General features: G+C 40.7%; 1 protein-coding gene across 5 annotated transcripts in view; it reads left to right on the top strand.

Annotated features, from left to right (window-relative positions):
• The first annotated feature begins 38 nt into the window (after nucleotides 1-38).
• ip6k1 (inositol hexakisphosphate kinase 1) overlaps nucleotides 39-23,067 on the top strand; it is a 31,165-nt gene continuing 8,136 nt past the window's right edge. The window contains exons 1-5 of one of the 5 annotated variants that reach the window (XM_010756844.3): nucleotides 39-191; nucleotides 320-444; nucleotides 17,656-17,906; nucleotides 18,691-18,836; nucleotides 18,973-19,099. In XM_010756844.3, coding sequence (XP_010755146.3) covers nucleotides 18,720-18,836; nucleotides 18,973-19,099 — 244 coding nt within the window. In that variant the 5' untranslated portion in view covers nucleotides 39-191; nucleotides 320-444; nucleotides 17,656-17,906; nucleotides 18,691-18,719. Of the gene's footprint in view, nucleotides 196-319; nucleotides 445-491; nucleotides 896-3,146; nucleotides 3,247-17,655; nucleotides 17,907-18,690; nucleotides 18,837-18,972; nucleotides 19,100-23,067 lie in introns of those variants that run through there. The other 4 variants (XM_027279328.1, XM_019268379.2, XM_027279329.1 and 1 more) reach the window with 4 other exon arrangements.

The raw sequence follows: 23,067 nt of genomic DNA, 5'->3' as shown, positions 1-23,067 counted from the left end.
CAAAAGCCCGTGAAGGTAGCCTATAAGAGCAACAGGGCTTATGTATGGAACGCATGCGCATTAAAGTGCGTGTTGTTTTTGTATGGATACCCAAAGTCGTGTTTTAATTTAAACAAACTTTCTCTGTCCGTATCTTTTTAATGCGGGTACTCAAGTCCCCCTATGCCGTGGAGAAAGAAGAGGAAGAAGGGGTAGGTGAGGACGGGGCTGTAGGTGGCGCCAAAGCGTCGCAGTCATGCAAATTAACTGTAAAAGCCAAACAGGCTGCTGCGTTAGCCTCACTGTAATGACGTTAGCCGTTGGATGTTTTTTTCCACAGTTAATGAGTTTGGACACCGGGGGACCGACATCCATGAACCTTTCTGTGCTCTGAAGCGTAGCCACAGTGACCTCCGTGAAGTCAGCTCGGTGACCCCTTCCCCCCCATCCCCGGTGATCCTGAAGGTATGTTGTTATTGTGACAGTTCACCGGAGAGACTGCGTAACGTCAAACCGCGGTGTTAGCTGCGGGGCTAGCGCTAGCACGCGAGGCTACTTGAAACGGCAGTTGGTGTCGAAGAAACGTCAGCGTTTCCCGTCAGTGTCCGGGACACGGAGCAGCGGCCAGACAGGGTTTTTAAAACCAGCAGCGGTGCGAAGTTTTTACTCTCAGTCTAACCTCATTTAGAGTCAGTGTAGCTGACTTAGCTAGCTAGCGTGTTGTCAGGCTAAGGTCAAGAAGCTGGCCAGTCTTGACAGCTAACGCTAACTAATACGGTCCCCAACAGTCTATAAATGTGCTATGTGGCAGCCTGCCACAACGTTACTGCCACCAGTTATCGACAACACTGCCAAACGTTATAACCGGGTTAACATTGGAAGCGGGACTCGTGTCGTTTTCAAGATTAAGAGGTGGGTGAGTAAAAGTTTCATTAGCCTGAAAGCTAGCTCGGTGTAAATATGATTAAAGACTTATTGGATGTGGTTGTATCTCGCATAGGCTGATGTTCCGTCGCAGTGATAACTACATTGTTATTACCACATGGCATGTTGACAGTGGAGATTATATTAGTGAGCTTCAGCTGCACTAGGTGTGATGATGAGCATGCTGCTAGCCGTGTTTATTTGTTGTCATACAGCTGCTGTAGCCTTTATCATGCATGCTGCTCTACAAATGACAGTAATATCAGTGAATAAACAGTCTGCCATTCATCAGCTGGTTGCCTCTCTGATTTCAGGGAGAGACTCGTGGCTTTACTGGGGATGTGAAGTATTTCTGGCCTCTATGCACAGCTAAATATCCTTCTGAACAGTTAACAACCAGTATGACGTTATTGTCAACATTTAACAGGGAAAGAAAAAAAGGCTACTTCCTCTCTGTCTGCCTGCTTTCTGTCACCAGTCATCAGCGGATGTCAAGGACATTTTTCCAGACTTCCTCACTAAAAAGTTTTGGATTGTAATCACTAGAAATTTCTACAGAAATATAGTTTGCTTTGCAGTTATCAGTGTAGTAGCTACAGGATTTTTACATGGTCTCTTTTTCTAATCCTTAAATCTCTTTTATCCATCTGGACATTAAATTAATCTGCAAAAATATTTAACAATTGCCTAAATTTCACATCTGTTTTCTAATCAAACAAAGATGACTGATGGGAATTATGTGTGTTCCTATTTAAATTGTATGGCATCAATCAAAAGTAAAGAGTTTAATTAACAATTATATTGTATTATATATCATATTTGGCCATATCAATATTACTATCTTTTATTCTACATTATAATATCCAGAAGCATATTGCTGCAATGCCAAACAAATAAAAATGTACCAGTATCACCTTATAACATGATTAATTATATTGTTAAAATGTTATAACGTGATAGTTGGCCAAATTTCTCAGTTTATCCGCTCTCAGCACACCTCTCCCCATTCAAACAGGAGTCTAACATTATTACAACATGCAAACTTATCACGTTATAAAATGATAGTGATACATTTTTATTTTTCTGGTGTGGCAGCAACACGCTTCTGTAATAATACACAATGACAGGCTTAGAAATGTATTTCATCTACCTACCTGAATTGGAAAATATAGTCACAGTTTAGAAAACAGACGTACCCTCAGAACAGTGGTAAGTGTGGTAAGAAAGCCAAGTGTTTCAGTTGCTTAACATAGATATAGTGCTCTGTAAAACAAATGTAATGACAAAACAAAAACAAACTGAGGTCAGTGTTATGGAGCCCTCACAGTCATAAATTCAACCAAACATTAAGTGACTTAAATAATGATAATAATAATAATAATAATAACAATAACAATAATAATAATAATAATAAAAATGATCATGTTTAATGATCGGAAAGTCACCAAATGACATGAGTATGGAACTAAATCCATAGATCCTGGTGTGTGTGTGTGTGTGCTGAATGTTTTATTTTGAGTGTGTTCAAGTTCATTATCCCATGTCGGTGTAAACAACTCTCTTGTTTCTGTGTGAAAGTCTTATCAAGTCGTTGTAGTTGCTGCCTCAGGAAAAACTTGTCTGACACGTTTTGAGATATAACTGTTGCAAATTTCACAGTTTTGTCCTCAGATGACGGCGACGCTCGTTGTGTACCTGTATTTTGTCTTATTATTGTGGAAAGTTGCAGACACAGTCATTTTAATAGACGTGGGTTTGGTCACTGAGAAAAACACATCTGATGAGAATTTATGTTTGATGTATTCGTGAACATTTTTGCTGAAGTTTACAGGTTTTGTTTTGCTGTCATCTCTGATGGTTAAGTTAGTCATTCAGCTGTAAATATCTTGACATATCTTTGTCACAAGTCTCTCATAATGTTAGGTCATCTCAGTGGTTGGTCCTTTTTTTAAATTTAAAATCTGATGTGTGAGGCTTTCACCACACATCACCTATTTAGTGTAAAAGAGACATTTGTATACTCTTTTTAGACCTGTGCAAATATAATTAAGCTCTGATGATTTATAAAGATACAGTGTTACAATTTCATGTAGTCATAGTGACAACAGAAAATAGTATTTAAAGTCTTTTAGTCACATGTAGCAGAAACCTGCGCTGTTTAATAAGTTATTTGTGCCGACAGTGATCCAGTGTAGACTGGTGCAAAAAAAAGTAACTCTGACTTGACTACTCCTGTTCCCAGGGTTCCTGCACAGTATGGAAAAGTCTGACATTTAATTTCCAGGTCTGGATAAATATGGAAAAAGATTTGGGTTTTCAGATGATTGCCCCTTTTCAGTCAAGGTAAGAAGTAGCAGTAGTCCGACGCACCTGTACATCACATCCTTTAACCGGACCAAATCCAGACATATGCAACCAAGTTAGTTTGAAAGAAATATATCAGCATCTTTGAATTCCATTTTACAAAGCATCACAAATAACTAAATATTATGCTTGTCTGAACATTGCTGAGAAATGCCGTGATGAAGGCCTAGTTAAAGTAAACAGAGGTAATTATTTGGCCACATAATATCATATATGCTAACTGTTGGATTTACAATCATTTATCTACACAATAAATATCAAACTATGGTCTGAAAAATCTACATGTAAGTCTGGAAAACTTTGAAGTTCTGCAACGTAGCATGTAGGAACTATGTATCCCTTTAATATCTCAGCAAAGTGGAGATCGAGATCTTCTTCAGCCTCTTCTCCTGCATTGTAGAATGTAAACAAGTCTCAGACAGACTTGGCGTCTGTTCCTATAAGATGAGCGTGCACTGTCGCCACACTATAAATAAAAAAAAATAAAAAGATAAGTGACAAACTTCTGTCTGCTTCCCGAAGTATAATTTAGACTTTAGTCTATAATTTAATAATTCCAGGCAACCAACCAACATCTGGAGCGCTTCTAGTCAAAACATGGAGTACTCTATGCACACTAAAGCAAGGACCTCAGGACCTGGCGTCATCCAGCCCGCCTCAGCTCCCGATTTTTAGATGAGCCAGAAGAGGCCACAGATGTTGAGCTTCAAAACGTGTCTACAGAAACCTGTGGGTGACGTCATATATACGCCGTCCATTCTTTATACTGTCTATATTATACTTCATACTGGCTATAAAACAGTTACCATGGATGTAATTAATACAACTTCCTGTTGCACATAAAAGGACATTAAGAGCAGTTAGTTGTATTCATATTTCTATGAGCATGAACACAAGGTGACATGAATAGAAAGTCTTCACATGACAGTATCACATAAATGACAAGCATCCCCGCCGTGAAGTAATGACAGGCAGTAATCAGCTTTTTAGTTGAATTAAAGCAACTCTGCAGTGATTTATTTATTCACACAGACCTTTCTGCAGTTCCTTTAAGCTCTGCTCCTCTTTAGTAATCAATTTCCTGCCTCAGCTGCTGCTCTGGCTTATTAACATGTCAAACATGCCTACTGTTTATATACTCAGCCACCACTTTATTAGGTACACCTGTATGATCTAATGCAATCCAATACAACAGCTCAGTCAGTTTTTCCTTTACACAGCTTTGATTCACACAGTCAGAGTTATTAATTAACTGTATGTTTATTATTAAGGTTGTAGTTTGCGATGGTGTCACTTACAAACATGAGGGCAGAAGAATGTTATAAACTAGAGATGAGTCTCGTTGAGGAGGTAGGATACTGATACTACTTATTGATACCGACTTCGTTTCAGAAGAGTTTTGCCCACTACATTTTGTCAACTTGCTCGGATTTAGTATTTTTTCTCAGTTTTTGTGCTTCTAAATATGTTAAATTGTTTTGCTTTTGGCTGTTTTTACAATCGGGCATTTTGCGCAGGGTGTTTTATTTTTAAAATCGACTGGATTCTCTATGCTGTTTCTGTGTCTGACTTCCTGTCAGCTCGAGCTGCTCTGTGCAGTTGGACGCGGGCTGATCAATAATAAGCGAGAGAGTCACTTTTGGAACTTTTCTGAAACGGACCGCGGTGCCTCTGGTAGGGTTTGAAACATCGACTAGAACTGCTGCGATTAGCCCCAGCAGTCGGTGCGGCCACGGAACGCATCTCATCGCCATAAATTGCTGCAATAAATAGAGTTGTGACATAAAATGAAAAGTTAGATTATCCCCTGTGTTATTACATTTAGTAAAATGGGCCCACACCTTTAAATGTTTCACCCTGTCACCTGTTTATGTAACCAGTCAGGAACTGGTTTAGTACTGGTCTTTGCTACCTATCCCCGTTTGACAATACCAACTCCACAGTCTTGACCGAAAACTTCAGACTTGAGTGTATCTGACTGACATGTCAGGGGGGTTGGTCACTGTGGTAACGCGCCACAGTCTTAGCTATGTGGTGAGAAAAGAGCCCCAATGATAGACACGTGTGGTTTTAGTGGTTGTTTTGACTGATCCGAGCTGTTGTCTCGTTCACATGATTGTTGATAGGACGGATTGTTCTCCTTGTTCTGTGTGTGTGTGTGTGTGTGTGTGTGTGTGTGTGTGTGTGGCTTTGCAGCTGTTGAGTTGTGTCAGGGGACACGGGCAGCAGCTGTGTATGAGTGTTTGTGTTTTTCCCAGTCGTACTTTGTGATGTTTGAGACTGACAGATGTGTTTGGGGTTTCTCTCCCACAGGGCTACATGATCTCCATTCCTTCCCTGCCTCCTTGTGTTTGTTGTTACGTCAAACTAGAGTTGCACGATACCCACGGTATACACGGTACCCCGCGGTGCCAAATCGTAACAGTTCCTACTATACTAGAAATTCTACACAACGGTAGTACCGTGGATTACTATACTACCGGTGCCAGCCACCTCTACTCTCCTCTCGGCTTCTCACTGCATGCTACTCCCTCGTAAACAAACCAACATGGCAAGTACTGCAACCGAACTACACAGCTGCTGACTGATTGGCTTTTTGCCTGTTACTGGTGATGTCCGGGGATATGATAGGCTGTTTCCACACGCTGGGTCCGCCCGTCTGTTAGCTGATTGGCTGTTCGTTGTTTCTGCCGGCAAGTACGAACTCCATGAAGACAGCTCCGCTTCGATAGAAACTCGCTTCAAAACAAACAACAAGCTAAAGTTCTGTCTCGCCAAGACGCGCGCACGGCTTAGAGTCAGAAACACGAGACAACACACTCACCATGGCAGAAGCACCGGGCCCGAGCGACAAGTCTGCGTCGTCGTTAGTGGCACCATAGACATATATACATAGACATATATACATAGACATCTCATTGAGCAGGTTGGTCCGTTGCTGCGTTACATTAACGTGTCCGCCATATTGGATGTGGCAGATCTGCCCTGTAAACTAATCGAAGGAAATGGACTGAACTTCATAAAGCGCCTTTCTTTAGTGCTTTAAGTTCTTTAAGTTAATGCCTCTTATACACCCATTCACCCACACACCAATATATCTGGGAAACAAATAGGCACCAAAAACAACGTATGTAACTTTTAAAATGATGATTATAAATGTTTACTCCTTATGTAAGCACCAAACCAACGTATGTATTTTTCTAATGCTGAGTGTTTACAGCTACACGGGGGGCATTGATGAACATACATATACAGCTATACAATTGCAGTCTGTGTGTGTGTGTGTGTGTAAGTTAAAAACCTTGCAAAAGAATACTCTTGCACAGCTTTTTCCGTGTGTTGTCAGTTACTTTGCCACATACGTCGACGTACGATTCAGCGCGTCTACGTATATATGTCTGTGACTGACACCACAAATTTTGCTCAAAAAAACAAACTTGTTGTTTCAAACTTGTTTCAGTTTTAATTTTTACTTCACCAGTATTATGTTTATAATGCACCAAACAACATTAATAGTTAATAAGTATTTGTAACTTGTACAAATACATTGCAGTTCACAAAAATAATGATAATGATAATAAAAAGGCTGCAGGATCGCGATAATACCCAGAACCGTGATACTTTGTCTGGTATAGTATCGTGGTTACTCATTTTGGTATCGTGACAACTCTACCTCTAACTTTATGTCCTTGTTTCCTCTGTCCTTTAGTAGCTTCTCCTTTCCTTCATAAAGACTTATTTTACTTCACTACCTGTCTCTTTCCTCGCTCATGTTTGTCCTTTCTTCACTTCTCCCCCTGCTTCCTGTTGCTCATTTAATTTATCTCCTTCCCTTAATCACACCCAACTTTCCTCATTTCCTCCTCAAACCCTCACTTTCCTTTTACTTCCTCATCCCCTATGTCCACTACTTCCTTGTCTTTGTTTATGAGGATCCCAGGATATTGGTGTGTGTCAGCAGTAGCCACCTCCAGCCCTTATTTAGCATCATTTAGTCTGGTTATGCTACATTTCACTAATGAAACTACTCAGCAATAACACACACACACACACACACACACACACACACACACACACACACACACACACACACAAGCTGCTGAGTTCAGTCAACATGATGATGATGATGTCTTGGCTTTTGCTCCTGTCTCTTGAATTCTGGGATTTACCTTTTAATACTGAATTTAGAACAGCTCAATACTTTAGATTTATAACAAAAAAACTGAATATTAGAACAAAGTAATGACATGTTAATTTTTTAAACTTAATTTTAAATTTTTATTTTATTTTCAACAGCTTATAGAATCATATACATAAATATTCTCATTTCATCTGCTGTTTTCCATTTATGATCTGCTTAATAAGCAGCATAGGAGTAGATGCTATGGGTTACACGCGTGTGCAAAATTATAGTTAAATGAGAGTAAGTAGCACAAGAACATAAAAATAAGAATTTAAATAATTAAAATAAGTGGAAATGAGTTAACGAATTTTTAAAAAGGAGAGAGAAGAAAAAAATAAATAATTAAAAAGGGAGAGAGAGTGGTTTTCAGGTAAGAGGGAGTCTTGCATGAATGTATGTAGTTACATGCATGTGTGTCATCATCACCAAGGCAGATCTGTGGCAGATCCTTTTCTCAAGGCATCTCAATCTCAATTTGTTTCATCTGGTAAATCTGAAATTACAGTGTTAAAGTTGCTCATTAGATTTTAGATTTTGTGCTCAGTTAAAATTTTGTGTGTGCCGTTAACATGCATGTCCAATTTGCCTCCAAAGTTTCAGTTTTCCTCTCTCGACTGTTACACTTCTTCCTGAAATATGTAGTAATGGTCCATTATCACAGACAGGAAGCACTTCATATGGCGGTTCCTTTCTTGTCCATCAGCGTCCTCACAGTCCATGTACGCTGAATATCACGCGTGTGTGTTTCCTGTCTGGATCCAGCCATTCATTTTTTTGCTGCCTAAACAAGGTAGCCCAGACTCCTTCTCCTCCTCAGCTTCATCTTTCGTCCTAGTTCTACTTATTAGGGCTGTGCAATATGACCAAAATGTCCTATAAGGATAATGATGCATATAATAATCGGACTTATTTCTTTGTCTTTTAGATATCTATCTCTGTGCCGTTTTGTTGGATATGTATTTAAGTTAACTATAGCTGTGTGTAGCACTATTGCCCAAGCCAAATCACCCCTTAAGCGACAATAAAGTATATGTTGTCTTATCTTGAATAGTTTATATAAAATATAGCCTAATTATATATGAGTACACTGATCACATGATCTCCTTCCATCTTTGTGATTCTTTGCCATATGGTGCGCTGCAGGCAAAAGCCTCTTGCATCTGCGTCTGGAATAGACATCTTTCTATCATCATGTGACATACATTGTACAGCCTTTCTAGTTTGCTCATGTTAGTGGTTTTCTTTTTTGGGCATGTTGTGGCATCAGTTTTTAGTCATCTCAGAGGATGTGGTAGTGGTTGCTAGGTGCAGTTAATGTTTGTCATGTCAATCAAGGAAATTGAAATGATTTGAGAGTTGTAACCATTTGAGAGTTTCTCTTGTAATCTGTCTGATAGTGGCACGACACAGACAATGTCACCATCCTTAATCCTACCAACAAAGCTCTGATTGGTTGACACAAATATATAGACTCACTACCCTTCAACACTTTCCCAGTGTAAGGCCTGAGGCCCTGACCGTTGTTGCGTCTTGACTGTGTATAAACGTGGTTGCCCTCTGACAGATTATAATCTGATTACCTCAGTTGATTTTAAATGCAGGTGGAACAGGTGTATTTGTTGTTTGTAAGCACATTTGGTCAGACTAGTGTTTGACAGGTGAGAGACACCTTTTGCAAGTAACTGAGTCACCGTGCATGGAGCAGAGTAGCTCTGATTAATACTAATTAATTAATCTTGATCAGACTAAATGAGATATGATTAAAACGTCGCATTGGGGTTTGTGAACTTGTGTTAGGCATTTCTCATCAATTTGATCAAACAATTAATTGAGTCTTTGTTTAGTTTTTTTTTGTTTGTTTGTTTGTTTTTTTTGCATGAGTCTTTTCTTTTTTCTTTTGTCTTGACTGGACAATTTGAGCGGGAACAGGAAATGTAGTGGGATGACATGTAAACAAGTGTCTTTGGCTGGCTCTTCACCGAACCACCTCACTGTGCAAAAGTGACATTTAGAGAGAAAACAGTGAGGAACAAGAGTAACAGTCGCAATAGTTAAAGTTCTGTCGAGTGTGGTCGCAATACTTAAAGATAAAGGCCAATGTTAGAAGAAGTACAACTTACTGAAAACATATATAACCGATTGGATAAAGCTAGGTGTCCGTATGTCATATATGTGAATGAAAAGTTGTTTGTGCGCCTCTGTAACTCAGAGTGCCTCTGATTTCAGACACTAAATGTTCGGAAAAATTCACAGATTTGATCAGTTAAAGTGAAAAGCATCTCGGGCGATAGGTCATCAATCAAAAAAATGCTAATTCGTTTATTAATTTCATCAGTAAAATAAATAGAAATTAAACTCTGCTGTTGTCTAGTTAAAACCCTCTCTGTGGTCTGATGTCTATGCTTGGCCAAAGATCTTTTGTAACACAGCTGTGTCTTTGTTGTTCCAACAAATCCAATAGACTGATACGTCTTTTCTCTAGTAGATCACGTTTCAGTCAGCTCGTCCGGTGAATCTTCATATCATAATTTAAGCTCATCGATTTTAATAGTTTTGAACGAGCACAAGCTTATCAGATGTTTGATCTAATATTTCAATATTTAATCAACGTCTAGATAAATGTAAGTATTAAATTAGATGTTGGAGGACTCGGATCAGTAGGAGGACCACAAAAACTTGATCGGGACAGTCTACACTAACCACAAAGTGCTGTGTGTGTTGTAGGGAGGGAGGGCACTGTATTTTTCTCTTGCTTTGTTGCTCTGGGAATAGGCCTTCCAAACATTGCTGTGTTGGGACTTTGATCTGGCTATCAGATTCAATGTGAAATTAATTTTTACTTTGTATTGACTGTTGGCCTGGTTTTGCAGTCTGTGTTTTGTGGCTCTTCTGGACTCACTGAATAGATGTTTACTGAGACAACAAACAGCGCCAGCTGGGACAGAAAAGATGATCTAATTTACCTTGAGATGATTTGATGATGATTTAAGGTTTTTCATAAAGATGCACTTAAGAGTTTTGAAGAAATGGCCTCTTAAGTGCTCGGGTTAGGATACATTAGGGTGTGATCTTTTAAAAGCAGTCACTGTTCATCAAAAGGAGAGCACAGGTTAGTGACTTAACATCATTTTGATTAATACAGGGTATTAACAGTGACAAAGTAGATGAGTAGGGATGCTAAGACACATCTGGCGCATTCACTGACGGTAGAAAGAATCCCACAGTTTTCTGAAGAGCCGCTTTGAAACTCAAATTCCTCCTAATCTAAAAATCAGCAAAGATGCGGATCATCAGCGGACATGAGGCGGGCCAAATGACGTCTGGTTGTTCTTATAAGCCATCTGTAACAGCACCCACCCGTCAATCAAAGCAGCCACATTCTGCATAACTTTTAAGCCTTAATATAATTTGAACAGGTGAGTTGTATAAAAATTCACCCTCAGTACAGTTGTCATGAACGGGGAAATTAACTGTAGAGACCAAAACTGTTTTTTGTACCAGGCTGTAAACATGTTTATTTCTGCTGTGAAGTTGGACATTTTAACATGGGGACTTATGGAGATTGACTTGTTCTGTAGCCAGCCTCAGGTGGACCTGTAAGGAACTGCACTTGGGTGTATTACTTGCAATAAAGTACAAAGAAAATGCAAGTTGTCTCTCTAGTTAAAGAAACAAGATCGTTGTTGTTGCAAGAAGAAAAGATGTATAGACGGGAACAGCAGTTAAATAAAAAGTAATTTAAAAGTGATTTTAAAAAAAAAGTTTTTCAAAGACTTCTGACAAACCAAAGACTGATATGCAGCCTACATGAGCTCCCCTGTCCTTTTAAACTACCAAACCGACGACGTCTCCTAGAAATGGTAGACGTGCTACATCTCCTCTGTAACTCTTGAAGTTCAACACAGATGCAACTCACTGCCAAACTAGCACCTCTACTCTTAGATATTTCTGGAGGTCCTTAATTGGCTCTATGTCTGACTTACTGAAGGACAGGAGGATTCCCTCTCACACACACACACACGGCCCTTCGTTCAGAAATAGCAGCCTAATCACTCTGACGGCGTCGTAGAGCCTTGGTGAGCCCACAGCTTTGTTCCAGTCATGGCTTGATGATGTAAGCTATGTTCACACAGGTCCTCTAAGCTGATTGGCTGGCTGCTCAGGTCATTCACCACACCTGGCAAGACACACAGCGGGGCTGCGATTAACGATTGGGTTGTTTGTCTATTTGTTTGTGTTTGGACCGTGTACTACTGCGACGCTTCCCACGGTTTCAGCCTGACAGACGGTGCTCTCGCTGGCAGAAGGCGGCGGAGGTGGAGAGTGTGAAGGAGAAGTCTGTTGTTGTCAGGCGACATGGACTGATACCAGTTCAGTATCCTTTTCCAGTTTCCGTGATATTTTCACGTACAATAATCATAGCATGAAAATGTGATACTGCGCATGTGTATCATAAATATAACAACAGTATATCAATACACCGTATGACTCTTCAGTGTCATCAAGCCCTATGAGACAGGAGGATTGAAAGAGGGGTGGAGATAAAAAGATGAGGGGATTTGGGAGAGGATGAAAGAAACAGGAGGTGGAGGCGGTGAGTGTGTGTCTATACAGGAGAGAACAGGGGGGAGGCAAGTCGTCCTTGACTTTGACCTCCACCAGCCTATTCCCAGCCCTCTGCATCACACCGCATACAGGACGCTGCCTGCTAGAAACACACACCTGTTGTCTGTGTGATAGGAATTCACTGTAGACACATATAGATCCACTAAGAGCAACAAGACCCACCATACAGAGGGGATACCATACGCCAGCTGTTCACTGAATACCCCAAATACCTACCCCGGTATGACCAGATACTTTTTACTGTTCCATGAGTCTGTTGTTTGTTTTATTATCCATTTTTTTCTCCTCTTTTTAAAATACCATTTTTTTTGTGGAAATCTTGCAGAATGTTTTCAAAAGTCTGCTGACAAAACAGATTTACAACAGACTTGTCTTGTCTTTTAAACTACCAGACGATGAGATCAGACAATGTCTCCTAGAAATGATAAATGGGCTGCATGTCGTCATATCCTCTGCTCAACTTGCGTAATCTTGTTACCAAGTTGAGCAACATAAATAGCTGATTTCACCACATTTCAACTGTATGACAGTGGTGGAAAAAAACAAACATGAACATGACTGAGTCTAGAGTCATGCTTGGGGCCCTGTGAGGCTCTACGAATGGACAGAGCATGCATGTGGTTAGGATACATGTCATTCATAGCTCTGTTCTGAAATTAAGTGGCTCTGACCATCGCCATGTTAGATGTACGGTTCTTCAGCCTCCTGTCTAATCTGAATATTGTCAGATTATTGGTGGAACTAAGGCAGGGCAAATGATGCCTGGGTGGTCAAACAAGGCATCGACCTATCAATCAAAGTTGCCACACTGGTACCTCTGCATAACTTTAAGCCTTAATATAATATGAACAGATGAGCTCTATAAAAATTCACCCTCAGTATATTTGTCATGAATATGGAAATTAGCTACAGAGACCAAAAATTGTACCAGGCTGTAAACATGCTTATTTCTGCTGTGAAGTTGCACATTTTAACGTGGGGGCTTATGGAGACTGACTTGTTCTGTAGCCAGCCTCAGGTTGGATGTTTGAGGTGTTACAGTTTTTGGCACTTCTGCATTGGCTTCACCTCACAGACATGGAGGTTGCTGCTTGATCAGCATGCTAACATGTTGATTTTTAGCATTCACGTTAAATGCTAAAAACCTTGTTTTCTTTCTTTGTTTAGTTTATCTTCTTAATTTGCCAATTAGCTCTAAACACAATATGCAGCTGAGGCTGATGGGAATTTCATTAGTTTTGCAGGAAAAATTAAATGTCGATGGTGGTAAAAGACTATGACCATTATTCATGTGCTGAAAGGTGCTGAAGGAAAAGTCAGAGGATCACCAACTGACAGACTGACATTGCTGTCCCATGCAAAACATGAATTTTCTATTGATCTATTGATATGTTGAATAATCATTACATTTTTAGCCATTCAAAGGTTCTCTTGGCACATCCTAAATATGTGAGTATTTAGCTGGACGACAGTCCACCCAGTCACAGTGGGCGTGTTTGTATTTTGAAGTGTTTCTGTGTTTGTTGTTGAATGCACTGGAATTTTAGAAGTCGTGGATCATCAGGGTGATTTCACTGATCCCAGAACAGATGTGAGCTGATGTTTACTGTTTGCTGCTAATTTTAGATTTCATTGCTCATGGGAAACACTGTTTACCTTCTGTGTGTGCGTGAATGTGTGTTCCAGCCTGCGTCTGGGGCTCATGGCTCATGACTTGGTCAACCTTGGATCGTGACTTGAGATCAGACTGTTTCCATCGTGGCTAAACACGTGCTGTGATCGGAGCCTGTGATGTGGGCCTGGTGCCACTGTGTTTTTCTACAACAGGAACAGTGTAGTTAAAGGCATTTCTTACCTCAATGACATGTAGGAGGTTTGAGTTTTTTTCGGAATCTGGTGCCTGCAGCTCTGCATTTAAGCAGCTCACTTATAGCACAAAGAAATGTCAAAGTCAAAAAGAGAGTAGTCACTGATAAAATTCTGGACGCTAAGTAGTATTTTTACTTGTTTATTACCAAGATTTTTATCACAGTGCTTTAAAAACAAGCTCTTGTTTTGGTGCAGTCACTAAGTGGCACACTTCGTTTTTGTGGGGAAGTTCATCCCCTTTCTTGTGGACTGCAGCCCTTCAATATACAGTGTTTACATGATGTAATCGCCTCTCTGTATAGTAGTTTCTTTGCTACTGTTGGAGTCAACATTTCCCTTGTGTGCTGTACACACTTGGGCCGCTAACAGGTTAATCGAGTTGTGGTGGCCCAGTGGTGAGAGATGGAGCAGGGTGATCAATATGATATAATTTTAAATCACAGGAACTTTTTCATGCCTCGCTTCATTCTATTGGAAATGTGAAGAAACTTTCTGATTCATTAAAGGAAGTCTTCCTCACCTCTGTCGCCAAGTGCTTGCTCATGGTGGGAAATGTTAGGTTTCTGTAAATAATATTTAAAAGAGAGCAGACAGTCTGCTCTATATTAAGTGTCATGAGATAATTTTTGTCATGATATAGCTCTATATAAATAAAATTAAAGATGAAATAGGCAGGATCTGCCCCTGCCTATCTCAGCGTCTTACTAAAGGCTCACGTCCCGACCAGGGCGCTACGCTCCGCTCATACAAACCGTCTAGTTGTACCCTCACCTCTCGCAAAGCGAGGTCACTCTAAACTCTTCTCTGTGGTTGTCCCCAAATGGTGGAATGACCTACCAACGGCTACTAGAACAGCAACATCCCTTTCGACCTTTAAAAAACTTGTAAAAACCTTTCTGTTTCGAGAATGCTTCCCTGCCTAACAAAACTAACAACTACTCTGTGCTCCTTTACACCTTTCTCAGCTTATGTCCTCCTCTGTAAGTCGCTTTGGATAAAAGCGTCTGCTAAATGCAATGTAATGTCTTGTATGCGGTAAAAATGAGTTATCTTTATGTTTTCTCAGAGTTAAACAAGATGTAGTATTTTATTTGTAGGTTATTTATTATTTACTTACACACATCCCTGCACGTCTTGACCAAGCGACAAGAAATTGAGCCAATGCGGAAGTGCTAATAACTGTAAGTTTTCGAGCAGCCACTTGAGGTTGGCTACAGAACAAGACAGTTTCCACAAGTCCCCATGTTAAAATGTCCAAATAATAATGTTTACAGCCCGGTACAAAAAACAGTTTTGGTCTCAGCTAATTCATTTATTCAGATTCAAAGATGTCTTTGCTGATATGTAGATCAGCCAAGAGGCGGAAGAGGCAGTACAACCAACATGGCAGCAGCCAGAGCCACATGTATGTTGGTGCTTCAGAGACTTGTGGGTGACGTCACTCGTCATGTCCATTCTTTATACTGACTATACTGCCTCTTTCTGTCTCCCTGGCCAGCATGCTCTCACTCTTGGTCGGTGGCCCTACGCTCAGCATGTTTTAAGATGGCGCTCTAAATACAAACAAACAAAAACAAACCCTAACAACACGTGGCTCAGCTGTGATACTGTTTTCACCACAGCAGGTGGCATGTTGAAATGATGAACTGAAACCAGGTGTGTTTACTGTTACTGTACCTGCGCTGTGCTTGTAAATTGTTCATATTTCTGTGTTTTAGGGTAATACCACAGACCATCTCTCTGTCTCTCCCGGTGTTTATCTGCAGAGCATGTGTGAAATACATCGCCATATATTTGGACGTATGTTAATATACCTGAACCGCCCACTCAAGTAAAGCCTGTGTGTGGGAAACGCTGTGTTAACTCCATTATTTTGAGCCCGCATCATCATGCGTCATGCCTCACTACAACTATGAAACTCACCAGATGATGCCTTCAAGAACACACACAAAGCAGGCTATGACATCATTAGTGGGGCTGCTCCTCTCCTCCAATCCTCCTCCTTCTCTCATGTCTTCACGCAGGCAGTGATGAGTCATCTTATAGCAGCTCTGACGTGCATGATACGTGCATGAAACGTTCAGGTGTCCACAGTGTGTGGACCAAATCAGGAGCATTAATCTGCTGGGTTTTTCCAGAAGTTGGATCCGGCTCAACTTCTCGACTGCAAGTCACTACATTTTTTGGCGGAAACGTTTTCGCTGCATCCTGTCTGAATGTAGCCTAACAGCCTCCACTCTGCTCGGGAGGTTACCCACAAGAATTTGGTGTTAATGGTGTTTTGGTGATCAGTTCTGGCTCACAGACAGTATACTAGTTCATGTCTAACATACTGGATGGACTCTGAGTGCTCTGTGCAGGCCAGTCAAGTTCTTCCACACCAAGCTGTAATTTCTTTAGTCTCTGGCTTTGTGCATGAGGCAATCATCCAGTTTGCACCATAACCATGATGATTCACCAGATCATATGATTTTTTTAGGAACCTTTAATTAATATACATTTTTAAAGAGTAGACCATCTTCTCTTTCGTAATTTGAAAGAAATACAAATTCACGTGGTTTTCCAAACAAGCTCAATGACGGTTTGTGAGGCATCTTCAGCTTTGATGTGTTAATTGCAGAACATTCTGCTGTTGTACTCTATTATTATCATCTCTAGTGTCTTTGTTTCAAATGCTAATTATATATAATTGTGTTGGGGTTTTTTTTTTTTTTTTTTTAGGTGTTACTCGGCAACAGACAGGCTTTGATTTCATTCACGTTGTATTTGTGAAAGTGGGTGCTGACTGCTTACTGGAGCATAAATCCTGAATCCTCTCAGATCACTGATGTTTTAAAATTCAAATCATCAGCAGAGACCTCAGATGAAGTCAAAAGGAGTCTCATTGTAAATACTCCACATCGTTAGAAGCCGACAGTCGCAGCAGAAATCATGTACAGGACGACGTTCTGTTGTCATGCTCAACCAAAACATGTTTTTGTGTATGCTTTGTGGTTGAAGTTGACGTGTGGAAACATTTGATGTCAGATGTAGTGATGTGCCGAGAAAACTGTGTTTTTGTTTTGGTTCTGACTCATTTGGATCAAAACTGTTTGATGGGTAACATAATGAAACATAGAGTGTCAGAGATCTTATCACGCAGTTTTTTCCGGGATATATGTCACTGCCAGCGACCTCCAAAGGTTTATATCAGAGCTCCTGAGAAAAACTTGACCTTTATTTTGAAAAACAACTTTATATTAAATTAATCATCAATCTCATGCAGTGTTTTTTAAAACTTTTTACATCACGTACCACCTCAGAAAATATTCATCTCTCCAAGTATCACCATTTTAGAAGTTTTATTCAAAATGTTGTAGTGTTTTGTTAATTGTTTCTAAATTAGTTAATTTAATTAAAAAAATATATATATTTCAGAGTTTCCTCCACGTACCACTCAAGGAGTCTTGCATACCACCAGTGGTACTTGGGCCACAGTTTGAGAACCAGTGATCTCAAGTTCCCTTCAACTCTACAGAGCACTTTAGCCTCTTTCATCTCATAGTTTTGGTTTTACAGATCAATTGACAGTTAGAGGTGGAGTGTTTTGTGTCAAGATTTTCTTTCATGGTAAGATGTGGATTGCAAGATGCCACTAAATCCTACACTGAAATGCAGCTTTAAATATCAAACAATTAAACTTAACACGGTGTAATTTCCTCTCTCTACAGGAAGCAGTGACCTTGCCTAACAGACGACACCCTGCTTCTCCTGCCCTCCACCCAGCCCTGCCCCCCTACCCCCTGTCCCGATTGGGTCTCTGTGCTGCCGGCGGTGGAGTGGAGCACTGTGATCGAAGGCTTTGCGAGGTGGTTTTTCGGTCTGGCGCCGCCTCCCCCCGGGGCCGGCGTGCGCTCCCAGCAGCCCGTGGTGCCCTGTGCCCCCCCCTCCCCGTCACTGCACACCAGAGCCCATGCCGAAGGTAAGACCAGCACTGTGACTACTTCAGTGTGTTACAGTGGAGATCCCACAGATGTCTTTCATCAGTAGTAGTTTTTACTGCTCACAGGTTGTTAGTAGGATCAAGGTAGCTGTTAACTGCTGCGGCAAAGTTGCCCAATCATGTTACCCAGGCAACCACAGCTGTAACAACCTGCTTGTACCTTTTTTGTCTCTTCTAAACAGAGATTAAAGAGGTAACAGAGGACAGCAGTGGGAAAGATGTTGCTTAGGTTGATTTTTGTGTTTCATCTTCGCTCAAACTGCAATGAATGCTAAGTGTCAAAGACTTTGTACACTGAGAACTGAAATCTGACAACATCTGGACAGATTTGTAGTCTTGTTATCTTGCTTTGTTCCGATTGTTCCTGATTTAATTCATGATATTGCAGCTGCTTATGTTTATACACTGTTTAACATTTGAAGACTTTTACAGGTTTTGTATTAAAACTTTCCAATTCTGAAATTTAGGTTTCAAGTATCATTCTGGCATTGATTGACAAACTTTAATATCCCAAAGAGAAACTGATGTGCAGCATCATGACTGAGACTTGTATCCTAGTAAGAGCAGCTGCCTGAGCAAAACTATGCACTGGACCTTAGAAGTAGTGGCCCTTTCAGACACAACATAACAGCAGCTGTGGTTCAGCAGCAGGCGCAGTACGAAATCACATTGTATCTGAACAGACTAAGAAGTGGTTCAAACAATGCATAGTCCGTTTTTGTTTCTCTTTCTGACGCCCGATAAATCCTTCTCTCCTCTGCAGGAGGAGGTGCAGCGCGTCCGCCAGGAGCCATGTGCCTCCCTCACACCAACAACATGGACAACAAGCTACAGGGGGTGGGGTCAGGGGGAGGGGCTTCACTTCGACCACGAGTAGGAGGCGTTCCACTGGAACCCTTCATACATCAGGTGGGTAGGAATGACGTGTTACAGAGAAAATCTTGGTATTTAAGTAGATATTTAAGTTTATGTTGCCTCTGTGTGTGTGTGTGTGTGTGTGTGTGTGTGTGTGTGTGTGTGTGTGTGTGTGTGTGTGTGTTTGCAGGTGGGAGGTCACACCAGCATGATGCGTTATGACGACCACACAGTGTGTAAGCCTCTGATCAGCAGAGAGCAGCGTTTCTACGAGTCCCTGCCTCCAGAAATGAAGGAGTTTACTCCAGAATATAAAGGTCAGTCTCTACTCACTGATGGATTTGTTGGAACTTCTTCTATGAACCTCTACTTTTGAGTAATATACTCACACAGCCGTATTGTCAGATGGGCTTGAGTAGAGCCTTATGATATGCCTTCTTGGAATTGTTCCATAATATTTCACCGCAGAGAAGATGTTAAATATTAGTCTTCGATCATTAACAAGTTGTTCATTTAAATTCGGTCTGTCATAGCTGGAATAGTTGTTGGTTAGATAAACTAAACTTACGTGTAGCCACTCTAGATTGTGAACGCACATTCAGTTGAGTTCATTCACAAAAAAGTTTAAATACAAGTACAATCATATGTGAAATGGGACACCGTGATAAGTCATCTAAAGCTTAAACATAGGCACATTTCTCATTAGCGTATCCTTGTAGTGTCAACAGCTGTCTTGTTGTGGCCCATTCCTATACAGCCACATCACAAAATTACAGCTGAATTTATTTATAAATCCATCAAATGTGACACCAGAGTCACAAACAAAACAGTACAATATGAAAGCAGCCCAGAATCATAATACATAAAAACACACCGTGCTAACATCTACATCAGTTAGGTTACCGACAGACGATAAAGACCAACTCAAAAAGCCGCAAACACATTTAAAACGACTGCACTTAAGAATTATTGAATCCTATTTCTGTTGGTTATAATATTCATTGTAGTTTTAGAAATGTTTTGAATAGAAGTGACTGTGCACACAACGTCTAGACTGAATTCTTTTGACTGAATTGCTTTATTAAATATGAAATAAGACGGTTTTATTCAGCTTTTACTACCCTGCAATGTATCTGTCTCACATTCATGTGTGCAGAGATACCTTTTCTGTATTACAATGTCATAGTGGGTTATTAATCTCAGACAGACAGTTTTGTTGTCTTCTGAGGAGCCCAGGTCTCTTTTAGGGGAGCTCAGCCATCGCCCTCTCTCCAGGTACCCATGATTCAAACACTGTTCTAAATATTCTTTACTCTCCGGATTTGGTGGCAGACTGAGAGGCAGACAGGCCGAAGAGAAAGACAGAAGTACGGATGTTTACTGGCAGTGAAGTGGTTTAGCTGCTCTGCTCTTCATCATCTGGCACATACTGTAGCTGCTTCCACTTGCTTTTGCTGTAGTAACGGACCCAAACACACTTTGACAGCCAGCGAACACACACCTCTTCCTCTCCTGCACGTATGTGACCTATTTATCATTTTAGTAAACTATGTAAGAGATGAGACACTGACGAAAGACGGAGGCGTGGGCAGGCAGCAATGAAGTGAGGTGGGAGATGAAGAGACGTTTGATGGTAGATGGAGAAGCTGGAAATAATAACATTAACGGTGGCTCTGTTCCGTTTAGATGTCACGACAGTGGGCCCACAACCCAAACAGCCCTGACACTGAAACACTTCAATGGAATGCAGTCATTACTGTGATACATTAGTTTGTCTGCCTTGAAGAAGGTTTGGCAGGAAAGTGCGACGAAACACAAGCCGTGTTACAGTTGAATACAACATGCTGATACTAAGCAGGTTACATGTAGTGAGGTCACGCAGGAAACTATGCAGTAAGGGTGTGCAGTGTGGTGCTGAAATAATGATGATATTCAAGGTAATTATTGATGACATTACTGCCTCCTGGCTAATCAAAAAATGGGCAAAGACATGGAACATTGGTGGACCTGACACTGGCTGAATGATGCCTCATTGCACAAACAAGCCATTTGTAACAGCACCCACCTGTCAATCAAAGCAGCCACGCTGTTAATTATTCATAACTTTAAGCCTTAATATAATTTGAACAGGTTGTTATGAACGGGGAAATTATCTGTTGAGACCAACACTGTTTTTTGTACCAGGCTGTAAACATGTTTATTTCTTCTGTGAAGTTGGACATTTTAACTTGGGGGCCTATCGAGACTGACTTAATTCTGGAGCCAGCCTCAAGTGGATGTTTGAGGAACTGCAGTTTTTTTCTGTTTTACCTCACAGCCATGGAGGTTGCTGCATGACATAAACAAAAATAAAAATCACCAAATCTGAGCAAAGTAACAAAGTCTTGTGGGCAAATTGCTCCACATCTGAAACACTCCTGGTGTTGTATGAAGCCGCGTGGACAACAGACCAAAACAGCATCGTGGCTGAGACATCACTCAGCCATGTCCAGAGGGATTTAGGGGTTATTAAGGTGCCCTAATCTCCAACTGTACTGTTGTTGGTCGAGTTGCATTGTGGCATTTTTATTTGTGGCATTATTTATGTTTTTATGTTTTCATGAAGTAGTCCTTGACCAGACCAGACCTAATCACACTACCTAGCAAACAATTTCTGTGTTCACTCAGAGCCTTGAAAAATAATAAATGTGCCATCAGAAGCAGTGATACTGTATTTGTGTTGGATCTGATGCACAGTTTGTATTTTTGTTTGGCTTGCACCTTTTATTATTTATTTAAATGTTCATCCTGTGATCTGTGAGTTTTTGGTATTTTTGCATTGACTTTATTTCTACTAAAACTAGAGCTCTCCCTCAATCGGGCCTTACTCAACAGGGTGCAGATGGTTGAGGTGGTTAAATAAGTTTGTTGTGTAGCCTCCTTCCTGCACTTTGATGTTATCATAGTTTCTTGTACATCTGATATTTGTAACCAATCCACAGCCACGCGGCCACTACTGAAGTCGCTCCTGCTTTTTGAAACTTTCGCTCTCAGCCACACTTGTTGCTTTGTGTGTTATTGGTTTGACGCCATTACAGCAACACGTCCAAACATTTTTCTTTCATCTTGTTAAAAATTATACAGGTATTGTCGTAAACAATATGATACAGCACGTCCCTAGTAACGTGCTTTTTGAGTGTGCTGTTTTTGGACGCACTGTAAAATAGAAATCAAGTGTTTTCATTTATTGTGCTAGATTAGACCTCTTGTAAAGTCTTTCGAGGTGTACATAAACCTAATTTCCACAGAATGGTACACATTGTTTTGGAACGGTTCCTTTTTTTTCTCAGTCCAGCTTCCAAGCCAGCTTACTGGCCACTGACTTGTCAGCAACCTGACTCGTCCAAAAACAAGACTGTGACAGAGCAGACTCAGACAGAGCATGAGTGACATCACAGGTTTCCGAATTGCCATTTTGAAGCCGAAAACATGCAGCGCTGGCCGCTGCCATGTTTGATGCACTGCTTCTTCTGCCGCCCAGCTAATCTGAATATCAAAAACATTGATTATTGGCAGATCTAAAACAGGCCGAATGACGCCTGGGTGCTTAAATAAGCCATCTGTAACAGCAGCTGTCAAGACTACACTATCAAGTGCTTACCTGTCCACGCTGTTAATTCTGCATAACTTTAGGCCTCAATATAATTAAAACAGGTGAGTTGTATAAAAATTCACCCTCAGTACAGTTGTAATGAACGGGGAAATGAACTATAGAGACCAAAACTGTTTTTTGTACCGGGCTGTAAACATGTGTTTAGAGACCAAAACTGTTTTTTGTACCGGGCTGTAAACATGTGTTTAGTTTATACAGCTTTATAACTTCTGTAGCCAGCCTCAAGTGGCCGCTGGAGGAAATACAGTTTTAAGCACTTCTGCAGCCATGGAGGTTGCTGCCTGGTTTCTATCCACCTATATGTATCCGCTTTTTAAATTTGGGAAATCAAAATCAACTCATATTTCCATTGAAGAGACAGAAATGATAATGAGGAGACTGTAACCTCCCTCTTCTTCTGCAGTTGTTTAATAGCACTCGACTGGAGAATTAGTGGCACTGACTGTTTATCTCTTAATATTCATGTAACAGATGTGAACACGTTAACTTGTATTTCATTTTGCTGATTTTATATCAGTTAATGAAAATAAAACTTGGTGTGGACTTGCTGCTGCTTAGTGCCTCCAGCATACTGAGCTACTTTACATGACCCATGGTGGATATATTCCCAGTACACTGACCTGCAGTTACTAG

Source organism: Larimichthys crocea, chromosome VI (genome assembly GCF_000972845.2).
Source record: "Larimichthys crocea isolate SSNF chromosome VI, L_crocea_2.0, whole genome shotgun sequence".
Classification (NCBI taxonomy): domain Eukaryota; kingdom Metazoa; phylum Chordata; class Actinopteri; family Sciaenidae; genus Larimichthys; species Larimichthys crocea.
This window is presented reverse-complemented; position numbering and strand designations above follow the sequence as displayed.